This window comes from Notolabrus celidotus, chromosome 22 (genome assembly GCF_009762535.1).
Source record: "Notolabrus celidotus isolate fNotCel1 chromosome 22, fNotCel1.pri, whole genome shotgun sequence".
Classification (NCBI taxonomy): Eukaryota; Metazoa; Chordata; class Actinopteri; order Labriformes; family Labridae; genus Notolabrus; species Notolabrus celidotus.
This window is the reverse complement of record NC_048293.1, coordinates 1,821,317-1,833,696: the sequence shown is the minus strand read 5'-3', so window position 1 is coordinate 1,833,696 and position 12,380 is coordinate 1,821,317. Positions and strand designations below refer to the sequence as shown.

The 12,380-nt window shown below is 42.5% G+C and overlaps 1 protein-coding gene across 1 annotated transcript in view; it reads left to right on the top strand.

Annotated features, from left to right (window-relative positions):
- Positions 1-1,817: 1,817 nt before the first annotated feature.
- Positions 1,818-12,380, top strand: part of LOC117806441 (nesprin-2-like) — a 34,702-nt gene continuing 24,139 nt past the window's right edge. Inside the window, exon 1 of the mRNA XM_034675388.1 lies at positions 1,818-1,905. Coding sequence (XP_034531279.1) covers positions 1,818-1,905 — 88 coding nt within the window. The remainder of the gene's footprint in view (positions 1,906-12,380) is intronic.

Below are 12,380 nucleotides of genomic sequence, written 5' to 3'. Positions count from 1 at the left end.
CGGTGCCACTATGACATAGAGTCAATGCTGACATGCAAGGCAAGGCAAGGCAAGGCAAGGCAAGGCAAGGCAAGGCAAGGCAAGGCAAGGCAAGGCAAGGCAAGGCAAGGCAAGGCAAGGCAAGGCAAGGCAAGGCAAGGCAAGGCAAGGCAAGGCAAGGCAAGGCAAGGCAAGGCAAGGCAAGGCAAGGCAAGGCAAGGCAGCTTTATTTGTATAGCGCGTTTCATACACGAGGGCAACTCAATGTGCTTTACATTAAAACATTAAAAGCACTGGAGACATTCAGACAGGCATAAAAGAACATAATTAAAATGACAAATATGATAAAACAGAAAAGAAAAGGAAAATTAGAAATATATTAAAAATTGCATTCAAATTTTAATTTAAAGTGGGTTAAAATAATCTAAGATAGGAAGACAGTGGCAAATAAGAAAGTCTTAGTCTTTGATTTAAAGTTTAGAGTTGGAGCAGACCTACAGCTTTCAGGGAGTGTGTTCCAGATATGTGGTGCATAATGACTAAACGCTGCTTCACCATGTTTCGTTCTGACTCTTGGGACTGAAAGCAGACCAGTACCTGATGACCTCAGAGGTCGAGGTGGTTCATAAAGTAGTGGCAGATCAGCAATGCATTTTGGGCCTAAACCATTCAGTGCTTTATAAACCATCAGCAGGATTTTAAAGTCTATTCTCTGACAGACAGGAAGCCAGTGTAGAGATCCAAGAACTGGAGTGATGTGGTCTACTTTTTTGGTCCTTGTTAGGACTCGAGCAGCAGCATTCTGTATGAGCTGCAGCCGTCTGATGGACTTTTTAGGGAGTCCTGTAAAGACCCCGTTACAGTAGTCTAGTCTGCTAAAGATAAATGCATGGACCAGTTTTTCTGCATCCTGCTGAGACATGAGTCCTTTAATCCTTGATATATTCTTAAGGTGATAGTAGGCAGACTTTGTAATTGTCTTAATGTGGCTGAAATTAAGGTCTGAGTCTAAGACTACACCAAGGTTTCTGGCTTGGTTTGAACATTTTATTGTTGCAGATTGGAGCTGAGCAGTAACCTTTAACCTTTCTTCCTCCAAAAACAATCATTTCAGTTTTTTCTTTGTTTAACTGAAGAAAGTTCTGTCTCGTCCAGTCATTGATTTGTTCAATGCATTTACTCAGTGTTTGTATGGGACTATAATCCCCTGGTGATATGGTGATGTAAATGTGTGTGTCATCTGCATAGCTATGGTATTTTATTTGGTTGTTTCTTATTATCTGACCTAAGGGGAGCATGTAGATGTTGAATAGCAGAGGCCCCAGAATGGATCCCTGAGGTACTCCCCATACGATTTTCATCCGCTCAGATGTGTATTTACCTATAGACACAAAATGCTTTAGCAACCAGGCTTTAGACGTCATGACATCAGGCTTCAGAGGTCATGAACCCTGTGTGAACTTAGTTTAAATCAGTCCTAAGGTGTTTTTACTTTTATCACCTTTATGTGTAAATGCATCTCTTCTTCAGTTTTTATCCTCTGACATAAAATCCTGTTTTCTGTGTCTGCAGTTGTTTCTTATCTCTCGCTAAAACTGCATTTTTCTGTTCAGTCAGATAGCAGGGGTTGCTTTCCTTAGTCTTATGTCCTTTACCAGAAAATCAACTTTATGAACCAGAAGTTTCACCGCTGTGGCATCAGACTTCACCGCCCTGCAGAGAAGTGTTCCTCTTCATTTTTTGATGCTACCTGGGGCCACACTGACACTGATGTAACTTCTCCTTTGCTTTCAGAGCCGAGCGGTGCCATGCTGGTGGGAGGCTGTGGATGAGAAAACATGTCGTCAGACTTCTACACCAGAGATGATCTGGTGGAGAGGGGGCCCATCCCCCTGGACATCGACAACGTCCACATCCTGCTGCAGGGTCAGTCCCTCTCTCTCTGCTTCTCTTAAACATGACTGTGTGCAGTTATTGTCTCAACACAGTAATGTTGGCTTTATGTGCTTTTATTTGGGGTATTTGGGGAATAGGTTGCAGGTATTTGAAAGAACAGAAGAGGTATTTTTTGAGCTATGAATACATATGTTTGGTCTCACTTTAAGGTGATTATCGTGCTTTTATAGATCTGTGATTTACTTCAGAAGTTATTCAAGCTAAACTCAGCCAAGGCTCATTGTTTCTAGTCTTACTTCACCCCAAGAGAAGTCTGAGGTCATCCAACTCTTACACTAAAATCCCCGTGTCCAGATTTCAGTGTTTTATCTTGGTTACTGTGGCAACATAATAACCATTAAGCTTCAGCAATGTGTCTCACCCCAGGGAGCTGTGTGATGACTCTGTCTCAGTCCGCTGCCGGCTTCATCCTGTTTCACTTTTGTCTCTTATTTTCGGGGTCATGCTGGGTTTAATGTGCTGAAATTAAACCCTCTGCTCTCAGAAATATGAGTCAGAATTCAGAGATCCTCCCAGAGGCAGGAGAGGGGTGCGGGAGGAGGAGATAATAGATGCTTCTTGTTCATTTTCGCGCTGTCTCCCGGGGCAGTTTTGAACATTTGAAGCAGAGCTCTAAATGGGTTGTCACTGGATGTATAATTATTCCTTGAAAAAACAACAGATATGTCCAAAATCTGTGGAACTCTTTGATCTCTGGCCCAAATCTCCTCCCTGTGAGAGGACATCCTGTAATATCTTGTCATTAAAGGTGACATATCACGCTTTTTTCATCAATATATATTGGTCTAAGAGGTCCCCAAAACATGTCTTTAAAGTTTATGCTCAAAAAAACACTTTGAAATCAGATTTTGGTCTGCCTGAAAAACCCTCTTCTTCAGTCCTCTTCAGAACACTCTGTTTTCTCTCTGACCACGCCCCCTCAGGAAGTGGATGTGCCTCGGCTGTCCAGCACGTTGATCTAATGTTTACATGTTGGCTGAATATACACGGCTGCTCACAGACCCGCGTTACTTCAACCCTCTGAATCTGATCCAGAATCTGATCCTGATGGAGAGGCGCCTGCAGCAGGACCTTTCTGAAAGATTGGTCACAGATTTAGCGTTTCTTGTTGTTTTATTTATCAGTATGTCAACGTGTGTCTTGGTACACAGCTACAAACATGTAGCTATGTGGCTATGCTAACTAGCGCTAGCACTTATCCATGACAAATAAAAATCATCCACTAGATCTTCAAATCTGCAGACGTGGGGAGTAAAACCGACCTCTGCCAGAAAGGCAGCAGGACCTTTCTGAACCATTGGTCACAGATTTAGTGTTTCTTGTTGTTTTATTTGTCAGTATGTCAACGTGTGTCTTGGTACACAGCTACAGCTATGAACATGTAGCTATGTAGCTATGCTAATTAGCGCTAGCACTTATCCATGATAAATAAAAATCATCCACTAGATCTTCAAATCTGCAGACGTGGGGAGTAAAACCGACCTCTGCCAGAAAGGCAGCGGGACCTTTTCTGAAGGATTGGTCACAGATTCTGTGTTACTTGTTTGATTTGCCAGTATGTAGACGTGTGTCTTGGTACACAGCTACAGCTGCAGCTATGACATGTAGCTATGTGGCTATGCTAACTAGCGCTAGCACTTATCCATGATAAATAAAAATCATCCACTAGATCTTCAAATCTGCAGACGTGGGGAGTAAAACCGACCTTTGTGTTTATTAAGACAGCCTACACCTAGCATGCCTCCCTCCTAAGCTCCTTGTTAGCACACATTTGTGCAGGTAATGAAAAACGAACAAGCTCCGAGCTCTGACTCCGTGACAGACCGGATATTGTTGTTACGTAACAAAAACACTGAAGTCTGAAACGGCTGGTTTCACACACATTTACAGAAAGGTGTAGAAATCAGAACAGGGGCAGAATGGATTCTTTTCATTCTCGGGGGGTTTGTAGACATGCCAGGGAAACATATTTCAGGTAGAGAACCATTAAAAAGTAAATTTTGCATGTTATGTCACCTTTAATATTATTAAACCTTTTAAAGTTAATTATGTTTCAGTTTTGTCAACGCACAGAAGCAGTATCTGAATTATGTTAAAGCATTTCTTTTCTTTACTTTTCAAATATTTATGACTTTCAGCTCTCAATCATCAAAAGCACAAGAATCAAATGATACTATATGTCAGTTGTACGTGTTGCTTGTACAGATTCATCAGAATAAAAGTGACATAGCTTCTCATATCATCAAATCACCACTCAGTTGTGACTGAAAGGTTTTTGGGACCCTTGAACATTGTGTTCTCTTGACCCCCTGGTTGGGTCTTCCATTACATACGAGCCCTTTGCAGTACTGTGAATCTGGATTTAGACCTCTTTCCTATTTGTTTTATTAGATGCAGCCACAGACTGTATAAAACTTGGACACAGGCTGTTTTCAGAGCTGCTACCTACAAATGTAGCATGCAGTACGTACTGCATACTGCTTTTTAAGGTAGTGTGTAGTATGACTGTTCTGTTTGATCTGTTCTGCACTATGCTGGGCCAGGCTTTGCTGGTTTTGTAAAGTGGAAGTAAACAAGCTGTGGCCAAGCTGATAGCGAAACCGCTTCTGTAGCATTCACTTCTGATTTCAAAAGTTAAGAAGGTGTTTATACGGTATTCACTAATTTTCACAGCAAATAACAGTTACCTGTGAGATGGGTGTCGCCTCTTTACTTACTGGAAGTGACAGGATTCAATGGCTTTTATTCTGCGTTACTTCACTGTAAATGTAACACACTGTTAAACGTCTGGTCCACACTCCAACACAGTAGGTGGCGGTAATGCACCTATTTTAATATTAATATGGGCTTTGACAGGGTTTCCTTATCTTTTGCAGCCAGCCTCAAATGAGTTATTTGGCACTTTTGGCTTCACTTTTGAACACCAGACTTTGAATCCTGCATACATTGCATTAGCACTGTGCAGGAACGCTACACTTTCAATCAATCAATCAATCAATCTTTATTTGTATAGCGCCAAATCACAACAAACGTTTTCTCAAGACGCTTTTACAAACATAGGAGGTCTAGACCACTCTATGTCAAATTATGAACAGAGACCCAACTTCAAGACAGGATAAGACTCAGTCTGACCCCACCTTAATCCATCATGAGCATTGCACATCGCAGTATTTAGATAGTTACAGTGGAGAGGACAAACTTCCTTTTAACAGGCAGAAACCTCGAGCAGAACCAGACTCATGTTAGACAGCCATCATGCCTCGACTGAGTTGGGTCTGGAAAGACAGATAGAGGGGAGTAAGAGAGAGAGGTGATAGTGATGAGACGAGTAGTAGAAGCTGTTGCCGCTGGAGTCCAGCACGTCCGTATCAGCTGGAGTCCAGATCGTCCGCAGCAGGAGGACGTCTACGTCAGCTCAGAGGAATCTACGAGACAATGGAGCTCAGGGACTCCAGAAAGGTCTATGGTTAGTAACTTTAATGGGACAGGCAGAGTTAAAGTAAGTGATGAGGGGGTTGGGGGGAAGGGGGTGAGCTAGGATCCCAGTGTGTCAGTGTGCCAGTTCCCCCGGCAGTCTAGGCCTATAGCAGCATGACAAAAGCTGGTCCAAGCCTGATCCAGCTCTAACTATAAGCTTTATCAAAAAGGAAAGTTTTAAGTCTACTCTTAAAAGTGGAGAGGGTGTCTGCCTCCCGGACCTTGACTGGTAGATGATTCCAAAGGAGAGGGGCCTGATAACTGAAGGTTCTACCTCCCTTTCATCTCCATAGCTTCTCATTTCAGCACTTTTGATAAAGTTAGACCAAGGGAGAGGTTCCGGTGTCTGGTGGTGAGGCTTTCAGCAGTGTGACTGCCCCCTGGTGGCTGGCTGCAGTATAGGTCAAAAAATCCATCTCCCCCATTCATTTGAATGGGGGAGCAGTCAAACTTTAAAAAATAAATACACGTGGTACGAATGTTTCTCACATCCGTATGCTGTGGTGATATGTAGTTAGTATTTGACTGTTTTGTGTTCAAGGCCTCTTTTTCCTGAAAAGTTTCTTTTTCGTTAGTTATTAGAGTTTAAAAAACGGGGTTTTACTTCCTGTTTCCTTTGATTCACAGCCGCCGTGTTGTGAAACTTCAAAGGACACACAGCGTCTTGTGACGTCACGCTGTAGGGCGGAGCTTATTACAGTGGCTTTAGAGGCTCTGGCTGCACAATGGCAGCGCCCAGGAGCGGGATTTTTTGGCTTCAGAACCGTACAACGGGAAGAGGCGGAGCAACGCTGTCCATTTTTATTTACAGTCTATGTGTTAGACCTGGTGGTCAAATGTGAAAGTTGTTTGTCAGGTGACATAAGCACAGTTAAACTCTGAGGCCTTCTGTGTGAACATGTTGCTTGTTCATGTTTCTGTCTTTGTGCTCATGATGATTGCAGCACTCATACATGAATGTACAGGCTCTGACATGTTCATTGCTTAGCCTCCATCTTTTTCTTATTTTTTCAGATCACATGCATCTCTGAACTTATCCAACCTCACATTTAAGATTCGTTAGATCGATTGCTGAGGACGTTCACAACCATCCCTATATTTTCTTCACATCTTTTCCTCTCCACCAAAAGCCTGTCACCTCGTCCTCTCTATCCACTTACCTCATCTCTTTTTCCTCTTAGTTCTTGGCTTCATTATTGCAAGCTTTGCACCGTACAGCTTCTTTTAGCACATGCCCCCCGACATTTCCTCTCCTCAGCTAGAACCCATTTTATTTAAGGCTTGTAAATGTTAAGCAACTTCCATCTGGTCTAATGTGAAGAATGGATGATGTAAGCTTAACGCCCCTGTGACAAGCCAAGTTGTTAAATAAGAGAAAGTCTTGCTCTTGCTGTGTTTATTTTAAGAGGCAGTGATGAAAGAATTCTGTAAAAATAGCTCTGAATGTGTTAGAAGTGTCAGGTGTTGTAAGAATCTGCAGGAGTAGGATTGTGAGAGTCCCCTTTTTTGGTTATTTTGCAAACTGGCTAAGAAACTAAATGTTAGCACAGAGAATTGTAAAGTTGAGGAGACATTTTATATTGTTTTGGCTCGCTTGAGGAAATGCTGAGGAGTCAAATTGTGGTTTCGGCCTCTTGTGTGTGATGCATCCTGCAGCACTTGAGGCACTGCAGGAAAGACTCCACAAACAAGAGAAGCCAGCTTCCTGTGTCTGCTTCAGCTCTCTACTTTTACCTTCAGCATTGATAAGGTTACGTTTGGTAACAAAGTCAACTTTTCACAGTCACTGACATTTAAACTTGACCCACTTTTTCATGTAGCATAAACTATACCCAGGAGGCTGCAGACGAGCTTGTTACAGGTCTTGTTTGGACAGGCATGGAACCCTCTGTGCGCAGATTGAACGGAGGCGGGGCTCAGCAGATCTCACCTGCCTCCCTGTAGGCTGGACATGCAGTCTGTTAGCTGGGCAGACAAGAACTGCCTTCAAACTAACTTTACACGTGTTCTGATCACCTGAAACCCTGAATCTGCAGCAGTTTAATACGTCTCTTACCATGAGTTTACTCGCTAGGGAGATTTGATTTGCATGCATGTGCAACAGGTTTTGCTGCTGTAGTAGAAATCTCGTCTGAATCAGCATGAATCCCAGCAAGGGTGAGTTTTTCTATTTCTTTTTAAAGTCCAGTCTTTGAGTGATGTAGAGCAAAGAAACTGCAGGGGTAGTTGTTAAAGCACAAGACCATAATGCGCATTGAAATGTTTTATTGTTTGTGGAATGATGCAGTGTATTTATAGCTTCTGAATTTATAGCTGTAATACTGAAAGTAGGATCTGCTCAGTGTGTGTGTGTGTGTGTGTGTGTCCATTTAGCAATTTAATTTAATGAGCAATCAATTAATCTTTATTTGTATAGCGCCAAATCACAACAAATGTTATCTCAAGACGCTTTTACAATCAGAGCAGGTCTAGACCACTCTATGTCAAATTATGAACAGAGACCCAACACCAAGACAGGATAAGACTCAGTCTGACCCCACCTTAATCCACCATGAGCATTGCACCTCACAGTATTTAGCTAGTTACAGTGGAGAGGACAAACTTCCTTTAACAGGCAGAAACCTCGAGCTGAACCAGACTCATGTTAGACAGCCATCTGCCTCGACCCAGTTGGGTCTGGAAAGAGGGATAGAGGAGAATAAGAGAGAGAGGGAGCGGTGATAGTGATGAGACAAGTAGTAGTAGCTGTTGCTGCTGGAGTCCAGCACATCTGTATCAGCTGGAGTCTGGAACGTCCACAGCAGGAGGACGTCTACAGCAGCTTAGAGGAATCTACGAGACAAGGGAGCTCAGGGACTCCAGAAAGGTCTATGGTTAGTAACTTTAATGGGACAGGGAGAGAGCAAGAAACTGAAAAATCAAAACCAGCCTTCTTCATCTTTTGTTTTTACAGTAAAGGTAAAAGTATTGTAGACCGAATCTCCAAGCAGCATGGCTCCCTTCAGAGTTGGACAGAAGTAAAGCCTGCACAGTAGTGGTTAGCTCTTCTGTGCACATGGGGTAGAGAGAGCTGATCAACTCACCTGTCATAACACATGAGAAGTGAGAAGACTCTCGCAAATTTGAAGCAGAGTCTTAGGCAAAAAGAAGAGTTATAGATTTGTCCAGTTTGTTGAAAGACATATACAGCCACAGTAAAGAGAAGCACAAAACGACAGCTTGGCTCCCATCCAGTGACTGTACCTGTAGCATCGCCTCGAGGCAGAACTCTGATGTCACGTTTCTGTAAAGTCAGTGAATGTCTGCTGTGCACAAAATACAGATTAACAGTCAGACAATTAACATCAGCAAGCAGTCAGCAGTGGGCTGTACCAGCTGTATATACATTCAAGCCCAGTTTGAACATGCCTTCTAATCTAGGATGGGGGTTTCACACTCCTCAGTTTTAGGTGTTTGTACCAGCCGAGATAATACATCTTACATGTTGCACCGAGCTCTGAGTTCATTGTTGTGGTGCATAGTCGACCAGGTTGATGAGGAGAAACAGATACTTTTACCACCTCCGCATTGCATTCTCAGCTTTCTCCTCCTCCTTAGAAATGTGTAATGAGTGTAATTTGTTCTCCTGCCTTCATTTTCCAGCACAGATAGCTTCATCAGTACCATCATTACTGTCTGTTGTGGTCAATGAATTCACCTCTCCATGTTCCTGTTGTTATCTTACACCTGCTGTAGATTGAGAATACAGGCTTTAGTTATCACATTGAAGGTGACATATCATGCAAAATTGACTTTTTAATGGTTCTCTACCTGAAATATGTTTCCCTGGCATGTCTACAAACCCCCCGAGAATGAAAAGAATCCATTCTGCCCCTGTTCTGATTTCTCCACCTTTCTGTAAATGTGTGTGAAACGAGCCGTTTCAGACTTCAGTGTTTTTGTTACGTAACAACAATATCCGGTCTGTCAGGGAGTCAGAGCTCGGAGCTTGTTCAGCCCATAGACTGTATAAAATAATACTGAATCCCCCCTCTGTTTTTCATTCCCTGCACACATGTGTGCTAACAAGGAGCTTAGGAGGGAGGCATGCTAGTTGTAGGCTGTCTTAATAAACACAAAGGTCGGTTTTACTCCCCACGTCTGCAGATTTGAAGATCTAGTGGATGATTTTTATTTATCATGGATAAGTGCTAGCGCTAGTTAGCATAGCTACATAGCTACATGTCGTAGCTGTAGCTGTGTACCAAGACACACGTCTACATACTGACAAATAAAACAACAAGAAAAACTAAATCTGTGACCAATCCTTCAGAAAGGTCCTGCTGCCTTTCTGGTAGAGGTCGGTTTTACTCCCCACGTCTGCAGATTTGAAGATCTAGTGGATGATTTTTATTTGTCATGGATAAGTGCTAGCGCTAGTTAGCATAGCCACATAGCTACATGTTTATAGCTGTGTACCAAGACACACGTTGACATACTGACAAATAAAACAACAAGAAACACTAAATCTGTGACCAATCCTTCAGAAAGGTCCTGCTGCAGGCGCCTCTCCGTCAGGATCAGATTCTGGATCAGATTCAGAGGGTTGTAGTAACGCGGGTCTGTGAGCAGCCGTGTATATTCAGCCAACATGTAAACATTAGATCAACGTGCTGGAGAGCCGAGGGCACACCCACTTCCTGAGGGGGCGTGGTCAGAGAGAAAACAGAGTGTTCTGAGGAGGACTGAAGAAGAGGGTTTTTCAGGCAGACCAAAATCTGATTTCAAAGTGTTTTTTTGAGCATAAACTTTAAAGACATGTTTTGGGGACCTCTTAGACCAATATATATTTTGATGAAAAAAGCGTGATATGTCACTTTTAACAAAGTGCCCTGTCATATTTACAGACCTTTGAGTTGCTTTAAGTCGATGAACAGGAGTTAGCTGAGGTTATTTTCAGACATTACTCTGTTCAGAGGCAATTAGGCATGAGACGCAGCACTGTAAAAATACCCCATCAAGATTGGCCACAGTGAAAAGTGAAATTTCTGCAACAATATTTTGATAAGTGTGGATGTTAAGCTCTACTAGTTAAGATGAACCTCCATTCTTTATGGTGCGACCTAACAGTAACACAACTTCAGTTACAAACAAGCTATTTTCAACATTTGGTGCAGTGTAGACTTTGCACCCCAAAGAAAGACGCAACCTTTACCGAGCTGGTGTGACAGCCACAGGACTCTTTACTGCTGCATTTTCCATTCTCACAATTCCCTTGCGGTGCGTTGTCACTCTTTTATAAATAAAACCCTATAATTAAGAAAGCAGAGATTCATTTCAGGGGTTTAAATAACTTTGTTTAAAATAATTCTTTTGGCAAACTCTCAAGTGTGTCACAGCGCTCCGGTATCTTCATCCTGTTGGCTTTCCAGCCAGGAAAACTTTAAAACTTGATGTTGTCTTTAGTTTAAGGTGCTCTCCTTGTTGTATTTCTGTATGAGGGCCGTTTTGCTGAAGGAAACCTAAGACCTCTCTGTTATGTTTGTTTGATGATACCGGATTCATTATATTAAGATGGTCTGACTCATCAAAGTAGTTTCCTAATGACTGCAAGCGATCTGAAGCCAGAGGTTCCCTGCTGTGAAACATATTAAGACAGAAAATAGCCTGCAAGCTGTCTGCTAATGCGTCTCAGAGGACTGGACAGCCTGCAGGAGGTCGAGCTCAGCGTGGACAATGGACAGAATGGACATATCTAACACCTCTTATCTCACCGCTTGTGTTTTCACTTGAGCTTCTGACATCATATGTTCTTTCTGATGGAAGAATATAGATTTCAGATGTGCTTCTTTGGAAACCCTCTGACTGAGATGTTGGTGAAATAAGAAAGCTGATATTTTAAGGAAAATGGAGAATGAGGACTGGATCATATGTGAGACTCTTCATACTGTCACTGATCTGAATGACTTCTTTGAGCCTTACAATGGTGAGTGGAGTACAGTTATTTATCATATCTGTACTTACTAACACCGGTCTTAATATTAGGTTGTCTCAGATATTTACACTGATACAGTTTGTGTAGATTACAGGAAGACAAAGTTATAATGTGTGTCAGAAAATATCTGGAGATATTGGCTTTTAGCAGATGGTCAGTTTGTGCAAAACATTTTTTTTAAGGAATATATAATGCAGAAATAATGTTTGCTGTAATTTAGAAATTATTTCCAGTAGTTTGCAGCAAAGAAAGCTATTTTTAATACACGGTCTACATGCTCTCTACACTGTCTGCTGCTGTTGCAGAGCGTCAAAGCTGAGCACTAGAAGTGGTTTTAAAAGTAGACCAATGTTAATCATTCTTTGTAAGAGTCAGTGGTTAAGAGCGTGGGTTTCTGAACACCTTTGCATCATCATATTGTTAAACCATTTGTGCACAAGTCACTAGTTTTATTCCACCACAATAAATATTATTGGCTGAGAATGTATCCCCCCTAAAACTTGCATCCATAACATCCCCCATGAGATTGTGCCGGTGCACCAAATGGGAGGTGACAAATGGTAAATGGACTTGTACTTATGTAGAAGAAGAAAGGTACTTTATTGATCCCCAGGGGGGAAATTCAATTTTTTCACTCATGCTATTTTGGACATGCTACACATACAGTTTTTTTGGTATATACATACAAATGCACACACATGCAGTGAACATGCTTAGGGAGAGATGTCAGAGTGAGGATACTGCCGTCAACCAGCGCAGGGGTTCGGTGCCTTGCTCAAGGGCACCTCGGCAGTGCCCAGGCAGGTGAACCAGCACCTCTCCAGCCACCACTTGCCAAACTTCGTCCATACTGGGACTCCAACCAGCGACCCTTCGGTTCCCAAGCCAAGTCCCTATGGACTGAGCTACTGCCGCCCCCATATGGCGCTTTTCTAGTCTTTCTGACCACTCAGAGCACTTTTACACTACTCGTCACATTCACCCATTCACACCC